The sequence below is a fragment of the Tachypleus tridentatus genome, chromosome 13 (genome assembly GCF_004210375.1).
Source record: "Tachypleus tridentatus isolate NWPU-2018 chromosome 13, ASM421037v1, whole genome shotgun sequence".
In the NCBI taxonomy this organism is placed as follows: domain Eukaryota; kingdom Metazoa; phylum Arthropoda; class Merostomata; order Xiphosura; family Limulidae; genus Tachypleus; species Tachypleus tridentatus.
In genome coordinates, this window is record NC_134837.1 from 139,466,682 (window position 1) to 139,489,262 (window position 22,581).

General features: G+C 32.1%; 1 protein-coding gene across 1 annotated transcript; it reads right to left on the bottom strand.

Moving 5' to 3' along the window:
* Window positions 1-433: 433 nt before the first annotated feature.
* LOC143237541 (uncharacterized) lies at window positions 434-16,049 on the bottom strand. Its single transcript, XM_076476934.1, has 2 exons — window positions 15,899-16,049; window positions 434-4,012 (listed from the first exon to the last, which is right to left on the bottom strand). The coding sequence occupies exons 1-2, from the start codon at window positions 15,907-15,909 to the stop codon at window positions 2,107-2,109; spliced, it is 1,917 nt and encodes a 638-aa protein (XP_076333049.1). The 5' UTR covers window positions 15,910-16,049; the 3' UTR covers window positions 434-2,106.
* Window positions 16,050-22,581: the final 6,532 nt, after the last annotated feature.

Below are 22,581 nucleotides of genomic sequence, written 5' to 3' on the forward strand. Positions count from 1 at the left end.
AACAGTCAGCCAGTTTTGTTAATAACTTAAACAGCCAGCTAGATCTCTTGAGTGTTTACTGAAATAGTCAATCAACTTTATGTGCTATTTATGAAATATTCAGCTTTCTCTGTCGCTTACTGTTTCAGTTACAAAAAGTATCACTTGTTGTAATGCATATCTCAGCGACTAGCTAATATCTTATTTTCATTGTTTTTAGGAGTTGTTATGGAATCCTATAACATGTCTCAAAATCAATGTTATCCATTCTTTACACCACGATATATTAAACATGTAATTGTGAACATATTTAAAAAAACATATATAGTAACTTTACGTTTCATCTATGTTCGGCATTTGTTTTTGGATAAATTATCTATATATCAGGTCATAAGTAATGTCCGAAAATTTAATTAAGAAGGTGCATCATCATTTCTGTCTTTGTAGAAGGCTTTAATGACTAAAATATGTAGTAGAAGATGTATAAAAATGTACAGACAAATAAAATAAAGTAACCTAACTTCACTTTTTTAGATCATTAATCAAATAAACCCTTATGAAGATGGATGTATCTGAGAAGCACATTAAGCATATAATGCTTTATGAATTTTAAAAAATGCAATAGTGCAGCAGAAACTACACAAAACATTGAAGGTTTTTAAGGTGCGGAGTCTTTCAATGAAAGAAAATGTCGAAGTTCAGATCAGATGACCACAGCTTAAGTGATGCGCCACGTTCAGGTCGTCCTGTTGAGTGTAATGATGATTTTCTGCTGGCTGCACTTGATGAAGATTATGCTGTAACAGTTGAAGAACTAGCTTAATTCAACCCATTATACAGTTCACCGTCATCTGCAACAGCTTGGAAAGGTGTAAAAACTTGGAAAATCAGTCCCCCATGATTTGATAAAAGCCAACCTTCTGTGCAATCTCGTGAACGTAACTCACCTTTTTTGGACAGGTTAGCGACTGGAGATGAAAAATGGATGTTTTATAAAAATGTTAAGCGCCGCAGAGAATGGCTCAGTGTAGGTAAACTGGCTAAAGCACAGCCTAAAATGGACCTCCACCCTAGGAATTTTTGTTAAGTGTTTGGTGGGATATTTATTGTTAGTGTGATCCACTTTGAGTTGTTGCTTCTCAAAGTAACGATGACATCAGTCTTCTATTGTCAACTGTTAGAGCGCTTGAATGTTGCACTGAAAGAAAAAAAAAGCCTGCTTTGATCAATCGTTAAAGTGCTGTGTTACACCAGGATAATGCATGGTTTCATACAAGGATCACATTTGCAAAGATTGAAGAGCTAGACTGGGAAAAACTTCCACATCCTCCTTATTCTCCACACTTTGCTCCATCTGATTATCATCTATTCCGAAGTTTGCAGAACTATCTTGATGGATAAGAGCTTGGAACACATAAAGATGTCAAAACAACCCTCTCTACATTCTTTTCCTCCAAACTCAAATAATTTTATAGAAGTGGCATTCAGAAGCTTTTGAATCGTTGGCAGGAAGTAATTAATAATAATGGAACATATTAAATAACATTAAATTGTTTAAAATATTTTCTCTTTTTCTGACATTACTTAAGGGACGACTTCATAGTTGTATAATTATCGAGGATTTTCCTGGGCGTAAATGATTAATCATTCTGGAAAAATTAAGATATTTGTGTTACGCTTTTACAGAGAGAGCCACTAACAATAGAACCCACTTTATTCTGATCGTCATTAAGTCTGTAACATTTTTAGATTGCAAATATACGTTTTCCGTCAACACACCTTAAAAACAATCGCATACAGCTGTTACCACAGAAACATTATTTAGCTTAAACAAAGTAGTATTTTTACAATCGCCGATACATGTTTTATTTTTGTTACCTGTTTAACGGACTGATATCCAATTAAAATCGTCCTTCGGAAAAGAACAAATTATGTTTTACGCGAAACTTCAAATACTGAATATTAATTTATTATTTATTTTTCTATTGAAATGTTATATTTATCTCCAAGTTATAAGTACCACATAGTCGAAAAGGAGACTGATATATTTCAAAAATTCAAAAAAATATCAATCTAACACCAGGTGGAGGTTCGAGATGAATTTTAGATATAAATTTGGCAACAGTGTTATCTGTTCCGGAAATTTGGACGTTTTCCAAATAAAGTGGGTCTTTTTCTTCGCCTAAAAAGTCCTGAAAAACGACTCTCTTTGGTGGTGGTCACTTGTTTTTCATCAACCGTTTCATCGCCGTCTTTCTCTTCTGGATTTTCATTTGGAAATGGAGTAGCGATGATAGTTTCGGGAGCGTTTGTATTAATGGATGAGTGGCTAGTGGTCTGTTCTTCCTCGTCACGATGTCCAAACCTATTACTTCTACTGCGTAGGAATGGCAAACGACGGCTCGATGGACTTTTTCTGCGACTCAAGGAAGTCGGTCGAGCACGAGAAGACGACGTTGTTGGCGGTTCATCATTCTTCTCAGTGGGGAAAGATCTGCCATTAAATCGTGATCTGGACCTTTTAGTTGAAGTTTCTTTACTTGTTGTCGTCTCAGTAGCTGTACCTGCGGTAGACGAAAGCCTTGGTTGTCTTCCATATCTCAGTGGTCGTTTTCTAGCACCGAAACCAGGTCGAGGAACGAGTGTCTGACGTCTGACTTTCTCTGTGGTAGTGGTCGGTTCTTCGGTTGTAGTTGTAGCTTTAATGGTCGTGGTTGTTGGTGTTTCCGTAGTTTCTGGTTCAGTTTCAGTTTCAATTATCTCATTACTATCTTCAAAGTTGCTCTCAGTGATTAGCACTGTAGTCGAGAGGGTCGACGTGGGCAAAAGAGTACTTACTGGTCCTTTTAAACCAACGTCATGACTAACTGTTAAAGAGTTGACGTTACTAAGGGGTTTGGGTTCATCTAGAATTTTTTTGCTTGTTTTTTCTGTTTGATTGACACTTGAACGATCTATCAAGTTAGGTGTTATGGGAAACTTAGGGACATTGTTGCCATAACGGTAAATATTGGAAATGGGAGTGCCTTCAAAATCAGTAGTTTTATTTTTCTTGGAAACCACAGCTAGTGTTGTGACAAGTGCTTCTTCAAGACTAGTGGTCACTGGTTGAAGAGTTGTGAAACTGTTAGTGACTTTCAAGTCGTTTTTGATGACGTTCTGCGGAATATTAACTCTTTTGACACTTTTTTCTGGTTGCTTGGTTTTCTCTGTTTGATCGTACGCTTCAAGGTTAGGAATATCGTCAAAGTTGAGAGTTGGATTGGTATTGTTGGCTTTATCATCACCGTAATAGTAATAATAATAAATTACATACTGGTCCTGGTTACTATCTTTATCTTTAGCAGTTGAGCCCTTGTCAAATGTGATCTCCGAAGCCGAGGATTTCTGGATCACAGACTGGACAGGTGGTTGCACAGATCCAATCTTCTCCTGACGAATTATTTCAGATGAATGAGTCGTTGAAAAAGAAATGCCTTGTGATCCAGATTGGTGCTGACTTGTGGAAAGTTTCTGTTCAGGAGCATTAAAGACTATAGGTTGGCCAGTAATGTAGACCACTTGTGAATTTTCTCCCTGTTGAGGACGAAAAGACTTGAAATAGTTACTTTGTTTTAGGGTTGATAGTAGATATTGATGCTGGTTTGCAAGGGTGGGTTGAGTCTCGATATCGAACTGTTGGTGTAAAATTGGAGGTTGGTATGGTGATGGATTATTGTATTGGTCAAGAGGTTGATACGACAGGCGGTACTTCTGGTTCTGAGTTGACTGAAGATTTGTTTGTATGTTAGTTTCTACGCTGTACTGGACACCAGGTGGCAAGAGCTGCTCAGGTTTAATCTTAGGTGATAAAGGAGGACTATACTGAGATATTGATAGTTGCTGAGACTTATGTTGATTTGAAATATCGTCTCGAAATGGTTTGACATTCACTTCAAAATTATCTGGCTGTGCACTTAGAGTAGACTGGCGTTTATATCGGGAGCTGTACGCATGCGTCACAAAAAGGAGTGTCAAGATGATCGTTAAAGACCTGTTGAAAGATAGATACAAAATATTTAGAAGCAATTCTTGATTTGAAATTAATATTTATGGTTCTTAGAAGATCTTTCAATAACAGGTTTATTTAACCAGTTATTTCATTACTAAAATCGTTAACTGAAGTTATCTCCTAAAAGAGAAAAGCACTATAAAATGTATTTTGAATTTCGCGAAAAGCTGCACGAGGATTATCTGTCCTAGTCGTCCCAAACTTAAAAGTGAAAGAGCAGAGGGAAGGCAGCTACTCATCACCACCTACCGTCAACTTTTATGCTACTTTTTTACCAACGAATAGTGGGATTTACCATCACAAAGTAAAATGGGAAATCAGTGATGTCGAGAAAACTCACTTGTAGAGAAATATATATGTAAAAACGACTCGTTTGGGTTGGGAAAATATTTTACGTAGAGGAGCGAACAACAAATGTTGGTTATTTTGGCAAAAACTAGTAACAAAATATGACATTCCAGTTAATACCAAATTTATTCAAAAACCAGGCACAAAACTGAGGTTTATGCTATGTAAAAACTACACTGACAAACACCACACCAACATTATTTATAAAATACAATGTGGTAACTGCCACGACTTCTATGTTGGAGAAACAAGTAGAAAAATGGAAACCAGATTCAAAGAACAGAAAAAGTCACCTTCACACGTTTTCAAACACTGCAAGTCAAATAAATACAACATAACCATAGAAAACACTCAAATACTAAATAAAAAAACAAACATAAACAAATGCAAAATTAAAGAAGCCTTATTTATACAACAACTCAAGTCCAAAATAAACCAATACAAAGGAACACCTTTATACCTAAAATTAAAATTATTAAAAATAATAAAATAAATAATATGAAATTATATATTCAAACATCTAACACCGCCCTCTACATTCCGACACTTAATTACACAACCCCTTTCAAACATGTAAACATGTGGTCAGATTCTGGTCAGTCACCTCTTTCTTTCTTTGTGAACCTGACGATGACCGAGGAAGGTCGAAACGTTGTTCGCTCCTTTACGTAAAATATTTTCTCAACCCAAACGAGCTTTTTTTACATATATAAAATGGGAAATGTTTCCTCCAGGTTAAATCTCATTTATGAACAAACAGGTTAATAGGTTTTGTTAGGTTGTGAGTAAACATAAAGATATATAATGAGTTACCCGTGCCCTACCAACCACTAGTATCCGAATGTATTCTTTAATGATTAATTAATAATTGATTAAAGTTCGCGAGATGATAAATTAATATTTATAAAACTCGAAGTGTACCAATACACAGCTCAGAACATTCCACGGGTGATTGTTTGAGCTTTTGCTGGAAGATTTCAAACGATAAGGTGAGTCTTTTGTCTGTTTGAATTTTTCTTTTTGTAGATACAAACACAGCTTTGTTACTAAGCTTGATAAGTTATAGTGAAATTCTACAATATAAATATAGTAATTTATGATTTTTGGTTGTATCAAAATGTATATGTATAAAACCTAGAAAAATATTGATTCGTTTCAAATCCTTCATGTGCCAAATGTGACAAGTCTTAGCAACCTATAGCAAAGGGCAAACGGCTCGTTTGGGTTGAGAAAATATTTTACATAGAAGAGCGAACAACGTTTCGACCTTCTTCGGTCATCGTCAGGTTCACAAAGAAAGAGGTAACTGACCGGAAGCTGACCACATGTTTGAAAGGGGTTGTGTAACTGTGTGTCGAAATGTAGAGGGCGGTATTAGATGTTTGAATATATAATTTTATTTATTTTATTATATTAATATAGGTATAAAGGCGTTCCTTTATATTGGTTTATTTTGGGTTTAAGTTGTTGTATAAGTAAGGCTTCTTTAATTTTGCGTTTGTTTATGTTTGTTTCTTTATTTAGTATTTGAGTGTTTTCTATGGTTATGTTGTGTTTATTTGACTTGCAGTGTTCGAAAACGTGTGAAGGTGACTTTTTATGTTCTTTGAATCTGGTTTCCATTTTCCTACTTGTTTCTCCAATATAGAAGTCGTGGCAGTTATCACATTGTATTTTATAAATAATGTTGGTGTTGTGTTTGTCAGTGTAGTTTTACATAGTATAGACCTCAGTTTTGTGCCTGGTTTTGAATAAATTTGGTACTAACTGGAATGTCATATTTTGTTACTAATTTTGCCAAATGTTGGTTATTTGTTTGCTGATGTCAGGAATATATGGTATACAGCAGTATATGGTTTCGTGGTTTTGATTCGTGAGCTGTATTTACTTTAGTTGGTGGTTGATTTTGCTTTTTTGTCTAGGTGTGTGCGTATAATGTTTTCTACGGTTTGTGGAGGAAACTTATTGATGTTGATGAAGTATTGTTTTATTTTGTCTAATTCATCGTTAATTTTATCTGGTGAGCATAGTTTTATGGCTGTGTTTATTTGGTTTCTTAGTATGTTGAGTTTTTGTTTTGTTTCATGTGCTGAGTCCCAAGGAATGTATAGTCCAGTATGGGTGATTTTTCGGTGGATTTCTGTTTTGAATTGTGTGTCAGTTCTTGTAATTTTGAGGTTAAGAAATGATATCTGATTGCTTTCCTCCTGTTCACATGTGAAGTTAATGTTGGGATGTATAGAGTTAATGTGATTGAAAAAATTAAGTATGTGTTCTGTAGATTTGAATCCCGCAACCGTGTCATCTACATATCTGTACCAGTATAGTGGTGGATGTAATGCTGTGTTAATTGCTTGTGTTTCAACTTGTGTCATAAAAATATTGGCTAGAACTGGTGATACTGGGTTGCCCATGCTTAGGCCATTTGTTTGTATATAGTTTTGGTTGTTGAACATGAAGTTGGTCTTTATCGTGGTGAATTCTATGAGGGTTGCTAACTGGTTACTGGGAATTTCTATAGTTGGGTTAGGGTCTCGGATATAGAGTTCTAAGGCTATCTTGCAGGCTTCAGTGGTTGGAACTTCTGTAAAGAGGGATATAACATCGAAACTGGCCATTAAGGCTTTATGATTAAGTTGATTTAGATTAGACTTGAAATTAAAAGAATCTTTGATGAATGAGCTGGCTGATGTTACATATTTAGAGAATGCCCATGCTATGTATTTACCAAGATTGTAATTAAACGATTCATATGTGGACATTATTGGTCGTAATGGACAATCTGGTTTATGAGGTTTGGGGATGCCGTATATTTGCGGTGTGCGTGAGTCGGTTTTACGTAGGTAGGAATAAAGTGTTTGTGAAATTGTGTTGGCTTTTTTCATTTGTAGTAGTAATTTGTTCAGTTGCGTCTCGTGTGTCTTTGTTGGATTTGTGTGTATTGGTTTAAATTTGTTCGTGTCTGATAATATGTTATTCATTTTTTGAATGTATTCATTCATGTTCATTATGACTATAGCGTTACCTTTATCTGCTTTTAGAATTTTTATGTTTTTGTCTTGTTTTAGGTTTTTAATGGAATTAATGTCTCTTTTTGTAAGGTTGTTTTTTTTTCTTTTTTGTTTTGTGAGAAAATTCTTTGAAAAAATCGTTTAAGATGTTGTTTTTAGGTGTTTCTGGAAAATATAAATTTGTAATTTTACCTGGGAAGTTTGGCTGTTGGATGTCAATAAAATTATCTAAGTTGTCTTCTTTCTGTTGGTTGTGTTTGGTTGTTTCCTTGTTTTTCTTCTCTGTAGAAAGTATCACAAGTCTCCTGGCTAGGTCTTCTAAACATGTTTTGATTTCTATGGTTGGAATGTACCTAGGTGCTATTGCGAAGTTGAGTCCTTTGTTAAGTAGATGTATCTCGTCTGTGTTTAATTGTCGGTCGGATCTGTTAATTATGAGGTTAGTCAACGGTTCGTTGTTTTTGTGTCTTTTCTGTTGTTTGCATCTTAGTTTTTCTAGCTTTTTGTTGTGGCAGATCTTTTTGTCTCTGTCGTTCTTAGTATTGATTTCGTTTATGTTTCGTTGTATAAGTCCGTAAATCTCTGGTTTAATGCAGCATGCCAGTTGATGGTCCAGGTTCATTTTTTGTTTTTGTAAGTCATGTAGTTCTTTGTATTTTGTGTTATCAGACACGAACAAATTTAAACCAATACACACAAATCCAACAAAGACACACGAGACGCAACTGAACAAATTACTACTACAAATGAAAAAAGCCAACACAATTTCACAAACACTTTATTCCTACCTACGTAAAACCGACTCACGCACACCGCAAATATACGGCATCCCCAAACCTCATAAACCAGATTGTCCATTACGACCAATTATGTCCACATATGAATCGTTTAATTACAATCTTGGTAAATACATAGCATGGGCATTCTCTAAATATGTAACATCAGCCAGCTCATTCATCAAAGATTCTTTTAATTTCAAGTCTAATCTAAATCAACTTAATCATAAAGCCTTAATGGCCAGTTTCGATGTTATATCCCTCTTTACAGAAGTTCCAACCACTGAAGCCTGCAAGATAGCCTTAGAACTCTATATCCGAGACCCTAACCCAACTATAGAAATTCCCAGTAACCAGTTAGCAACCCTCATAGAATTCACCACGATAAAGACCAACTTCATGTTCAACAACCAAAACTATATACAAACAAATGGCCTAAGCATGGGCAACCCAGTATCACCAGTTCTAGCCAATATTTTATGACACAAGTTGAAACACAAGCAATTAACACAGCATTACATCCACCACTATACTGGTACAGATATGTAGATGACACGGTTGCGGGATTCAAATCTACAGAACACATACTTAATTTTTTCAATTACATTAACTCTATACATCCCAACATTAACTTCACATGTGAACAGGAAGAAAGCAATCAAATATCATTTCTTAACCTCAAAATTACAAGAACTGACACACAATTCAAAACAGAAATCCACCGAAAAATCACCCATACTGGACTATACATTCCTTGGGACTCAGCACATGAAACAAAACAAAAACTCAACATACTAAGAAACCAAATAAACACAGCCATAAAACTATGCTCACCAGATAAAATTAACGATGAATTAGACAAAATAAAACAATACTTCATCAACATCAATAAGTTTCCTCCACAAACCGTAGAAAACATTATACGCACACACCTAGACAAAAAGCAAAATCAACCACCAACTAAAGTAAATACAGCTCACGAATCAAAAAACCACGAAACCATATACTGCTGTATACCATATATTCCTGACATCAGCAAACAAATAACCAACATTTGGCAAAAATTAGTAACAAAATATGACATTCCAGTTAGTACCAAATTTATTCAAAAACCAGGCACAAAACTGAGGTCTATACTATGTAAAAACTACACTGACAAACACAACACCAACATTATTTATAAAATACAATGTGATAACTGCCACGACTTCTATATTGAGAAACAAGTAGGAAAATGGAAACCAGATTCAAAGAACATAAAAAGTCACCTTCACACGTTTTCGAACACTGCAAGTCAAATAAACACAACATAACCATAGAAAACACTCAAATACTAAATAAAGAAACAAACATAAACAAACGCAAAATTAAAGAAGCCTTACTTATACAACAACTTAAACCCAAAATAAACCAATATAAAGGAACGCCTTTATACCTATATTAATATAATAAAATAAATAAAATTATATATTCAAACATCTAATACCGCCCTCTACATTTCGACACACAGTTACACAACCCCTTTCAAACATGTGGTCAGCTTCCGGTCAGTTACCTCTTTCTTTGTGAACCTGACGATGACCGAAGAAGGTCGAAACGTTGTTCGCTCTTTTATGTAAAATATTTTCTCAACCCAAACGAGCCGTTTTTGCATATAAATTTCTCAACAAGTGGGTTTCTCGACATCACTGAAAGGGCAAACGAGTTCAAAGTTTGTAACAAAAAGAGATAATTCTGATACACATCCCCAGCAACCAATTAGCGACTCTTATAGAATTCACTACCACCAAAATTAACTTGATGTTCAATGACCAAAGCTACCAACAAATAAATGGCCTAAGAATGTGAAATCGCGTGTCCCCAGTTCTAGCCAACGTTTTTATAACACAGATTGAACTTCAAAGATCAATTCAGCTTTACACCCACCACTGTACAAATATGTTGATGATACAATTGCTGGATTCACATCTACAGAACACACACTTAGGTTTTTAACCACGTTAACTTTGTGTACCTCAAAATTAAGTTCACCTCTGAACAGGAAAACTAACTAAATCGCATTTCTCAGCTTCAAGATCACAAGAACCAATACACAATTGAAAACAGAAATCCACAGAAAAGTCACTCATTGTGACTCAAATACATGCATTGAGTCTAACCACATGAAACAAAATAAAAACTCAACATATTAAGAAACCAAATATACACAGCCACAAAGCTATGCTCACCCGATACGATTAACGATGAAATCAACAAAATAAAACATCTAATCAACATGAACAAATTTTCTCAAAAAACCGTAGAAAAAATTATACGCACACAACTAGACCAACAACAAACAACAATAAATCCCAAAATATAACAAACTACAAAACCTTTCACTGCTGCATACCATATGTTCCCGACATCAGCGAAAAAACAATCAACATTTGGAAAACAACTTATAACAAAACAAACATTCCAGTAAACATCATATTTATTCAAAAACCAGGTACAAAACTAAAGTCCATAATTTGTAAAAACTACACTGACAAGCACAACACCAATATAATTTATAAAATACAATGCAACAACGACCACGACTTCTATATTGGAAAAACAAGCAGAAAATATGGTAACCAGATTCAAAGAACAAAAGAACACCTTCACACGTCTTTAAACACTGCAAATCAAATAAACATCACATAACCATAGAAAATACCCAGGTATTAGTTACGGAATCAAATATAAACAGACACAAAATCAAAGAAGCTGTACTTATACAGCAACTAAAATTAAAATTAAACCAATATAAAGGAATATATTGAAACCTATACTAATTAATAACCTAACATCTAACTACAACGCCCCTACAATTACGTATTCGTTTACACCCTCATCTCTAAGACATGTGCCCGACAACGGTCATTTGCAAACTCTCTCCTCGTCAACCTTAAGATGACCAAAGATGGTCGAAACGTTGTTCTCTGCTTTATTAGTAAAAGTGCTAATCCCATACCAGCCATCTTGAGAATACAATTTTACTTCAGTGGGAGAAGTGGGTTTCTCGTCATCATGACATATTTATTTATTCACTATTCAATGTTTTAAGAAAAAATAACTGAAAGTTAAAACTAATTTTATATATACACACACATACTGTACTAAAACTGAAATGTGATTGTATTTTACATCTCTGGTGTATTTTACACTATTTATTTTGTTTCTGTTATTCGCCATGTCTTCCATTTAAGTGTCTAAAGTGTCTTGTCTAAAGCTAAAGTGTCTCTCTTATTTTCATTGTTGTCAAAGCAGTACTCCAAAATCTGATGAAACAGGCTGTGAAAGCAAATCAGCCTAGACAACTATAATACGGTCTCACGAAGTAATTACTTTTACATTACAAAATAAATACACCATTTCAACAAAGGGTAATGCATCTATACTTGATGACAATATGTTAACAGATTAAGTGATTTGGCAAAAACGGAATTCATGGAACGTTGTTGAAAGCCTTTCCCACATTACAACTTTGACAATAAAACGTTTAAAATAGGACAAAACTTTAGGGCAGTTGATTTTCAATCGACGTTGCTTCATGACTATAACTGGCTTATTATATTAATCGCACTAATAACCAAGGTGGCTGGTGTCTCCAATAACTGCAATAAATCAAAGAGTCATTGAGTAATCATAAATCAAATATTTTTCACCAAAAAAATATTCAACGTCCATCCTACAATATATCTCAAGTGTGTGATCCCAGTTTTCAAATCTTTTGATTCTTGATTCAGTTACTATTGACAATGTATAAACAATAAAAATTCCTCCAAACAATAATTGATACGGTTTTATATTGTGCAATACAGCAAATAGATTTACGATGGCAACGAGATTACAAAATCAAGACATAGAGGTTTCGGATCACAAAAAATATAATTTTATTGCACTGGTTCATCTTATGTCTAAGCACAACACAATTTTGCAAAAAAGCACCTTATTTCAGGTTCAAAAAATACCAATAAGACAAAACAAAATGAAATAATATAAATAGCTACAGATACATTTCATTATCTTTCTCGAATCTGACTTCCTTCATGTTTTTACTACGCAATAGTGGCAATTTGGCCCTCTTCCAATGGGGACAAAACTCCCTCAGGTTGTCTGCCAACTGTAGATATAATTCGACAGAAGCCTAAAAAAACCCGAATAATACTTCGCGACTTTACTGATGTTGAGCGAATAACAAAAGAAACGATCACATCAACAATTCGTGATACTTTAAACAAACAACTTATTAAAATCGAAGACTGCGAAAGCCACGCTTATGACACAACTTTCCTTCATTAAATACATCAAAGAAGGAGTTTAAGCACACATACATGTTTTATAATCAGTATTTGGTACATATTTCTTGATAACTCTTTAAACCTAGTAATATGATATGGCTGTGACATATCTTTCAAACATGAGTGCTTCACACTATAAACCTAGTAATATGTTATGGTTGTGACGCACCTATCAAACATGTAAGCATCACTCTCTAAACCTAGCAATATGATATGGTTGTGATGTACCTTTCAAACATGTGTGATTCACTCTATTAAACTAGTAATATGATGTGGTTGTGACGTAGCTATAAAACATGTGTCCATCACTCTATAAACCTAGTAATATGTTATGGTTGTAACGTACCTTTTAAAGATGTGTGCCTCACTCTGTACTCCTGGTAATATGAAATGGATGAAACAAACCTTTCAAATACATATGCTTCTCTTTACAAATCTAGCAATAGTTATGGTTGTGACGTACCTTTCAAATATGTGTAATTCACTCTAAGAACCTAGTAATATGATATAGTTGAAATGTACCAGTAATATGATGTAGTTGTAACGTAGCTGTAAAACGTGTCCATCACTCTATAAACGTAGCAATATGTCATGGTTGTGAAATACCTTTCGTAGATGTGTGTATCAATCTATAAATCTGGTTATGGTTTTTATGTACCTTTCAAACATGTAATATGATATGGTTGCGACGTACCTCTCAAACATATGTGATTGACTCTATTCACTTTGTAATATGATATGGTTGTATCGTATCTTTCAAACATCTTCATCACTCTATAAACATAGATATATGTTACGGTTGCCACGTACTTTTGAAACATGTGTGCTTCTCTCTATCCACCTAGCCATATGTTATGGTTATGACATACGTTTCATTGAGGATATGACAGATTCTTGTCGACATTTTTTCCATTTTTTAATAATTTACCCAAATACCGATATTTTTTCTAAATGTCAGTTTTGTTCTTGCTTCTCATATTAAAAGAATAAACAAGAAACTTTGATAAACCTACTATAAAGTGCGATGGAGAGACTAACACATCATCACTGTACAGACTGACATATCTCTGTTGATGATCTTTATGTTTGCATTGTCAGAACGCTCGATAAAATTTTCTATCTTTCTGGTGACCCACATATTAACACAGAATGAAAGAGCTAGAGTTGGCGATCAGAAACACAAAGTAATGCAAATGGTCTGCGTGAAATATTTACTAACATTGAGCATACTGTCAGTTTTACAGTTGTAAGAAAGGTTTAGAATCAACGTGTTCAACTGGTTTGTCTCTTCAAATAATACTAAATGAAACTTCTTTAGGTTTTTAAAGAGTAGATCAGATTTTTTCAATGCAACCCTGAGTTCATCTGATGATTATTAGTTTTCTAAAAAATTAGCACGATGTGTAGATACATCTTTTATTCAACTCAATATAACAACGAATACTATAGAAAACACAACCAATACGTCTTTCATAGTGTAACTAATACTACAGATAACACAATCTCTTCATCTTTTATTGAACACAATATAACAACTAATATTGAAGAAAATACAATTAATACGTCTTTCGCTTAACACAGTAGGGCAACTAATACTGCAAATAACACAGTCTCTACATCTTTTGTTCAACACGCTATAACAACTCATACTATAGATAACACAATCTCTACATCTTTGATTAAACAAGTGAAACAACGAATGCTGTAGAAAGCACAATCAATACACCTTTCATTGAACACAGTAGTGCAAATAATACTATAGATAACACAATCTATACGTCTTTTATTGAACACAGTGTAACAACGAACACTTTAGAAAACACAATCAATACGTCATTGTAGTCCAATACAGTAGTGCAACTAATACCGTAAATAACCCAATCTCTACATGTTTTATTCAACACCGTATAACAACGAATACTATAGAAAACACAATCAATACGTCCTTTGTAGTTCAACTAATACTGCAGATAACACAATCTCTACATCTTTTATTCAACACAGTAGAACAACGAACACTGTTGAAAACACAACCACTACGTGTTTCGTTCAACACGGTAGTGCGACTAATACTGGAGATAACACAATCTTTTAAACTTTACTTCAAACCTTTGTATTTCTGATATTGTAGATAACAGAAAGTACATATTTTTCACTTTATTTTTTAAGAGAGACGCAACCAAAAGATAATGTATTTACACCTATGTAAATTGTCTGTTTGCCCATTAGCTGTGTGCGGTCTGTCCACCTTGGAGAATAAATCCTCGTGTTTGAGAGGGGTAATATGACATCGCTGACCTCGTGGGAGACTCTCCAGAAAACTTTACGAATGTGTTGCTTTTGTTCTTTCGTATTTCGATTAAAACAAGATATGAAAAAAAAAGAAAAGACATGAATAGTTGTAAATCTGCTAAATCGTTTTAAATCAGTAAAATTAGCAATAGTGTGGCACGTACATAGTTTTAAATTAGTAAAACTAGCAGTAGTAAAACTTGTACATAGTTTAACGTCAGTCAAAACCTCTATTTGTCGAAATGTTCAACTTCTTATTCTTAATTGTTAAGAAGATAAAATATGATCATTGTAGAGCTCAGGAATTCTTACATTATATCTGTTTTCTGTTGCTTTAATTGAATCGCAATGAACAAATTAATTTCTGAAACATATTAGGATAAAATATTTCCAGTTCGAGTTATCGATATTAGAAATACTAGGCTTCTTTCTGAAATGCTGGAGAAATTATTTATTTTTAAACCGTAAGTTGGTCGGTTGGCGTCTATAGAATAAAGTCCGGAAGCAGATTTGGCGACCTATTTGATATCTTTCATACGTTAGCCCATTTTTGCTGTGACTGCAGACACACCTCGTAAAGCTCATAACTGAATGCTACCTACCTGTCTTAATGTTTGTTTTGTTTCCTTTACGTAAGTGAACAAGAGACTAAAAGATAAACGTGGTTTCCTGACCAAAAAAAAGAAAAAACACGGTTGAGACAGAAAGACCGTTTTAAGTCGGACACTACTGAACTAAAATAGAAACTGTCTTTTGTTTCGAAAGAAAGTAAACGAACCGAACAATTTTTAGGATCAGTGGATGAAAACCACATATTTTTTAGACTTGAGATAAAGATCTAAATAGAAAAACAACAAATTATCGTCTTTCATATTACTATATCTAATGCGTATAAAACTAATCTCAATACACAGTATTGATACAAACTCATTATCTCAAGATCCAATCTCTGTAGAAACATAAAATTACATCTTCTACAGATCCATGGTAACAGACATTATAGTTTTCGTAAATGAGCTTCAAACCAACAATACTACGTGACTTTTACAATGTGATTTTGCAGCTAAACAGTTAAAAAACATTGATATTATTGTGGTGATAAAAGAACTTTACCTGAAACACATAACGGCCAAGGTATGAAACACTTGAACTGAGTTACAAGCAGTTTACTAAAGTTTTCTTTAGAGAAAAAGAGAAGTATGACCACCAAGACAGTTTATGATTCTTGTACAAGTAATCTATGACATACACAGGTAAAATATTATATAGGAGGATAGCCTGGCCTTGTTCAGCTCCTAACGTCACAGGACTAGACATGACTAGGGATTCTGAATGGATACAATTTCTCTTTCTCTTCCAAAACTGGTTTACTCTATTTCTTCAGACATTTACAAATTAAATTCACTCAGAACCTTTTTCTTTCATTCTGAGGAACAAAGAGTTCAATAAAAGGGAGAAATTCCAAAACCATTTAACAAGAAAGTTCTGTAATTAATAATAACGAATAAAATATTTATTTAGGAAAGATACATAAAACAGCTAGAACATATATAAATACACAAACGAATATTGTCCCATCATGTAACTACTTATATATATAAATACAATATTATATGTTGCCCACTATATCACTACTCATCTTAATATAACAGTGCTGTCTGTTGTATGTCAAAGTAACTGTTTATCTATATAAATATGATAGTACTGTCCCTTGCATGAACTTGTAACTACTTTTATATTCAAATATGATAGCACTATCTGTTGTATGTAAATGTAACTGGTTATCTATATAAATATAATAGTACTTACTGTCTGTTGTATGTCTATGTAACTGCTTATCTATATAAATATGATACTATTGTCTGTTGTATGTCCACGTAAATAAACATAATAGTACTGTCTCTTGTATGTCCATTTTACTACTTATCTATATAAGTATAATGGTACTGTGTCTTGAATGTCAATATAACTACTTATAAATAAATATAACAGTACTGTCTGTTATATGTACATATAATTGCTTACCTATATAAATATAATAGTACTGTATCTTGGATGTCCATGTAATTACTTGTCTATATAAATAGTACTGTCTGCTGCATGTCCATGTAACTACTTACCTATATAAATATGATACTACTGTTTTGTATGTCTATGTCACTACTTATCTATATGAATATAATAGTACTGTCTGTTGTACGTCTATGTAACAACTTATCTATATAAATATTACAGCACTGAATGTAGAATGTCCAGGTAACTACTTATCTCGCCACCCACAGGTAAGTACCGATTTGCATCGCTAAAATCAGGGGTTCGATCCTCTCGGTGGGCTTAGCAGATAGCTTGATGTGGCTTTGGAAAAAGAAAAATACACATACTACTTATCTATATAAATGTGACAGTAAAGTTGGATGTATATCCTTGTATTTACTGTCTGTTTTATGTCCACATAATTACTTGTCTATATAAATATCATAATCTTTGTTGTCTCACGATGCAACTACTTCTCTTCACAAATATAATAGTACTCTTTGTTGTATGTCGATGTAGCTAATTATCTATATAAATATAAACATCATATTGATTGTTGGCACACCGTTTAACTACCTATCTATATAAATATAATATTACTGTGTCTTAAGTGTCAATGTAACTACATATGTATATAAATATAATAGTGCTGTCTCTTGTATGTCCATGTAACTACTTATCTACACAAATATAACAGAGTCCTCTGTTGATGTCTATCTAACAACTTATATATGTTATATGCATATGTAATAGTATTGTCTATTATACGTTTATGTAACTACTTCTGTATATCAATATAATATTGTTTGTTTTCTCATGATGCAACTACTTCTCTTCACAAATATAATAGTACTCTTTGTTATACGTCTATATAACTACTTATCTATATAAACATACCACCACTGTCTATTGTATGTCCATGTAATATCTATCTGTATAAATAAGATAGTATTGTCTGATGTACGTCCATATAACAACTTATCTATATAAATATACTTTGTATGATGTCCTGTCATGTAACTCCTTACCTATAAAGATATAATAGAACATTTCTTGTATGTCTGCATAACATCATATCTATATAAATATTATTTGTTGTCTCATGATGCAACTACTTCTCTTCACAAATATAATAGTGCTCTCTATTGTATGTCTATATAACTGCTTATCTATATAAATATGGCAGCAGTGGCTATTGTATTTCCATGTAACTGTTTATGTATATAAATATAATAGTATTGTCTGTTGTATGTCTATCTAGCTACTTATCTATATAAACATAATAGTACTGTATCTTGTACGTCAATGTAACTACTGATCTATATAAATATAACAGTACTGTTTGTTGTATTTCCAAGTTACTGGTTATCTTTATAAATAAAATAGTAATGTCGGTTGTATGTCCATGTAACTGCTTATCTATATAAACATAATAGTACTGTATCTTGTACGTCAATGTAACTACTGATCTATATAAATATAACAGTACTGTTTGTTGTATTTCCAAGTTACTGGTTATCTTTATAAATAAAATAGTAATGTCGGTTGTATGTCCATGTAACTGCTTATCTATATAAATATAATAGTACTGTCTGTTCTTTATACATGTAACTACTTATCAATATAACAGTGCTATGTGTTGTATGTTCATGTAACTACATCACATAACAACTTATCTATATAAATAAAGTAGTAATGTACAATATGTCAGTGTAACTACTTATCTATATAAAACTAACAGTACTGTCTGTTGTATGTTTATGTAACTACTAATCTATATAAATATAAGTAAATGTATGTTCTCCCACCATTGAAATACTTATCTATATAAATATAATAGTACTGTCTCTTGTATGTCCATGTAACTACTTATCTACATGGATAGAGTATTTTATTTGTCACCCCATGCAACTACTTCTCAATATAAATATAATAACAGTCTCTTGTATGTCTATGAAACTATTTATCTATATAAATATAACAACACTGTCTGTTGTATGTCCATGTAATTACTTATCTATAAAAATAAAACAGCACTGTTGATTGTATGTCCATGCCACTACTTATCTATGTAAATATAACATTACTGTCTGTTGTATATCCATGTAACTAATTATCAATGTAAATATAATACTATTGTCACTTGTAAGTACAAGTAACAACTTATCTATATAAATATAAAGGTACTGCCTGTTTTATGTCCATCTAACTACTTATTTATATAAATATAACAGCTCTGTTTGTTGTATGTCCCTCTAACTTCTTATATATACAACTATAATTGGACTGTCTCTTGCATGTCCATGTAACTACTTATGTATATAAATATCATAGTACTCTCTGTTGTATATATAAAATCACAATCAGTTGTAATGTTTATGTAACTACTTATCAATATAAATATATAATTGTATGTTGTCCTATCATTTAACTATTTGTCTATAAATATATAATAATCCTGTTTGTTCTATGCCTATGTAACTACTTATCTATATAAATATAGTATTGTATGTTGTACCACCATTTAACTACTTATCTATATAAATATAGTATTGTATGTTGTACCACCATTTAACTACTTATCTATATAAATATAGTATTGTATGTTGTACCACCATTTAACTACTTATCTATATAAATATAGTATTGTATGTTGTACCACCATTTAACTACTTATCTATATAAATATAGTATTGTATGTTGTACCACCATTTAACTACTTATCTATATAAATATAGTATTGTATGTTGTACCACCATTTAACTACTTATCTATATAAATATAGTATTGTATGTTGTACCACCATTTAACTACTTATCTATATAAATATAGTATTGTATGTTGTACCACCATTTAACTACTTATCTATATAAATATAGTATTGTATGTTGTACCACCATTTAACTACTTATCTATATATAAATAAAATAATACTGTCTATTGTACGTCTCTCAACTACTTACGAATATAGATGTAATTAATACTGTCTGTTCTATGTCCATGTAACTACTTACCTATATAAATATGATATTGTATGTTGTCTCACCATTTAATTGTTTATCTATAAAAGTATAACAGTACTGTCTTTATATGTTAATGTAACTATTTATCTATATAAATATAAGAGTACTGTATGATGCATGTCCATTTATCTGCTTATCTATATAAATATAATTGTACTGTATAGTCTATGTCCATGTAACTTCTTATCTATATAAATATAATATTGTATGTACATTTAACTACTTATCCATACAAATAGAGTATTTTTGTTGTCCCACCATGTAACTACTTCTCTATATAAATGTAATGGTACTGTTTGTTGTATGTCTATGCAACTATTTATCTATATAAATATCACAGCACTGTCTGTTGTATGTTTATGTAACTGCTTATAAATATAAATATAATAGTACTGTCTGTTCTATATCCATGTAATTATTTATCTAAACAACTACAATAGGACTGTCTCTTGTATGTCCATATAACTGTTTATCTATAAAAAATTAACAGTACTCTCTGTTGTATATCCATATAATTACTTATCTATATCAATATAAAAGCACAGTCTGTTGTATGTCTATGTAACTACTTATCCATATAAATATGACAGCACTGTCTGTTGTGTATTCATGTAACTACTTACTGATATAAATATTACAGCACAGTCTTTTGTATCTCCATGTAATTACTTGTCTGAATAAATGTAATAGTATTGTCTGTAGTGTGTCTGTGTAACTACTTATATATATAAATATTACATTAGTGTCTGTTGTGTACCCATGTAACTACTTATATATATAAGAATATTGCTGTTTTACAAACATAAACATAATATTGTATGTCCATTTACCTACTCATCTAAATAAATGGAATCTTACTGTTGTTGTAGGTTTATGTAATTACTTATCAATATAAATATAATAGTACTGTCTGTTGTATGTCCATGGAACAACTTATCAATATAAATACGTAAAACAATATTGTATGTTGTCCCACCACATAACTACTTACCTACATAAATACAATAGTACTGTATCTTGTAGGTCAATGTAACTACTTATCTGTATCAAGATAACAGTACTGTCTGTTGTATGTCTACGTAATTACTTATCTATATAAATATAATATTTCTTGTTGTCTCTACATGTTACTACTTTTCTATAAGAATATAACAGTACTGTGTATTGTGTAATTGCCCATCTAAATAAATATAACAGAGCTCTTTTTTGTATATCGATGTAACTTCTTATCAATATAAACATATTATTGTATGTTGTTCTAGCATATAACTAATTACCTAAAATCCTAATTTTACTCTCTGTTGTATGTCCATGTAACTGTTTATCTACATAAATTTAAATATATTGTATGTTGTCCCACCATTTAACTACTTATCTATATAAATATGAGAGTACTGACACTTGTATGTCACTGTAACTAGTTATCTTTATAAATTTAAATATAATATTACATATTATCCCACCAATTAACTACTTATCTGTATTAAAATAAAAGTACTGTATCTTGTATCTCTGTGTAACTACTTATTTATATAAACATGATAATTCTGTCTGTGGTATATTCATTTAACTATTGGGTTGAGGAATAATTCGTGAGCGTTTTTTCAAGTTAAAAAAATATATTCATCAATGAAACGCTTTCGCAAAATATTTCATGTCATTTGGTAGATAATGTTTTGCTCTAATAGATGGTGTGTTTGATTTTCATATGTCTTTAATTTTTGCTTTCATTTTCAGCTCATTAAATTGAATGTCAAGTGGACAAAATCGAGCATTTTCGACACCATCTGCTTTTCGCATTTAATTTCTTGCAATTTCGTTTAAAACAATGCATACTATATACCTAGGTATTACATGAAATAAAGTATCATAATAAATGTTTTGGGTGTAATGTGTTCATGCATTGAAGTATTGTATAGTCTTGCATGTAATGCTTGAATGGAATTATTTAAAAACGCTCACGAATTATTCCTCAACCTAATACTTATTTTTATAAATATAACAGTACTGTTTGGTGTATATCCATATAACTACTTACCTATAAAAATATAATAGTACACAATGTTGTATATCTATATAACTATTTATCTACATAAATATAATATTATATGTTTTCCGTGATGTAAATACTTATCTATATAAATATAATTGTACAACATATTGTATGTTCCTGTAACTTCTTATCTGTGTAAATATAACAGCACTGTCTGTTGTATGTCCATTTAATTACTTATCTATAGAAATATTATATTACTGTCTGTTGCACGTCAATGTAACTACTTATCTATAGAAATATATTATTGTATGTTGTCTCAAAGTGTAACAACTTACCATAAAAACATAATAGTACTGTCTGTTGTATGTTTATGTAACTAATTATAAACAACAAAACATATTATTTTTATAAACTTTAAATGTTATAACGTATTCCTCTTTTATCTAAACCTAGAAAGCAAGAAAGGGTCCTGCTTTTATGTGGGGCTTGTATGTTCTTTTAGTAGACCAGTTTTAACAATACCCTTAGTTTCATTAGAATCTGAAACTGGTCCGTACGTAGTTACGAATAACTAGTTTGCCTTGACGGCGTGTTTTACAAAACTGGTACATGAGAGGTTTAGGCCTTATTCTGAATCTGTCTAAATATTTTAAAATGACCATTGTAAAATTCGGATTTATTCTTCCTCATAGTTTATTTAGCTGTATAAACTTCTCCATTGAATGATTCACACAATTCTGGTA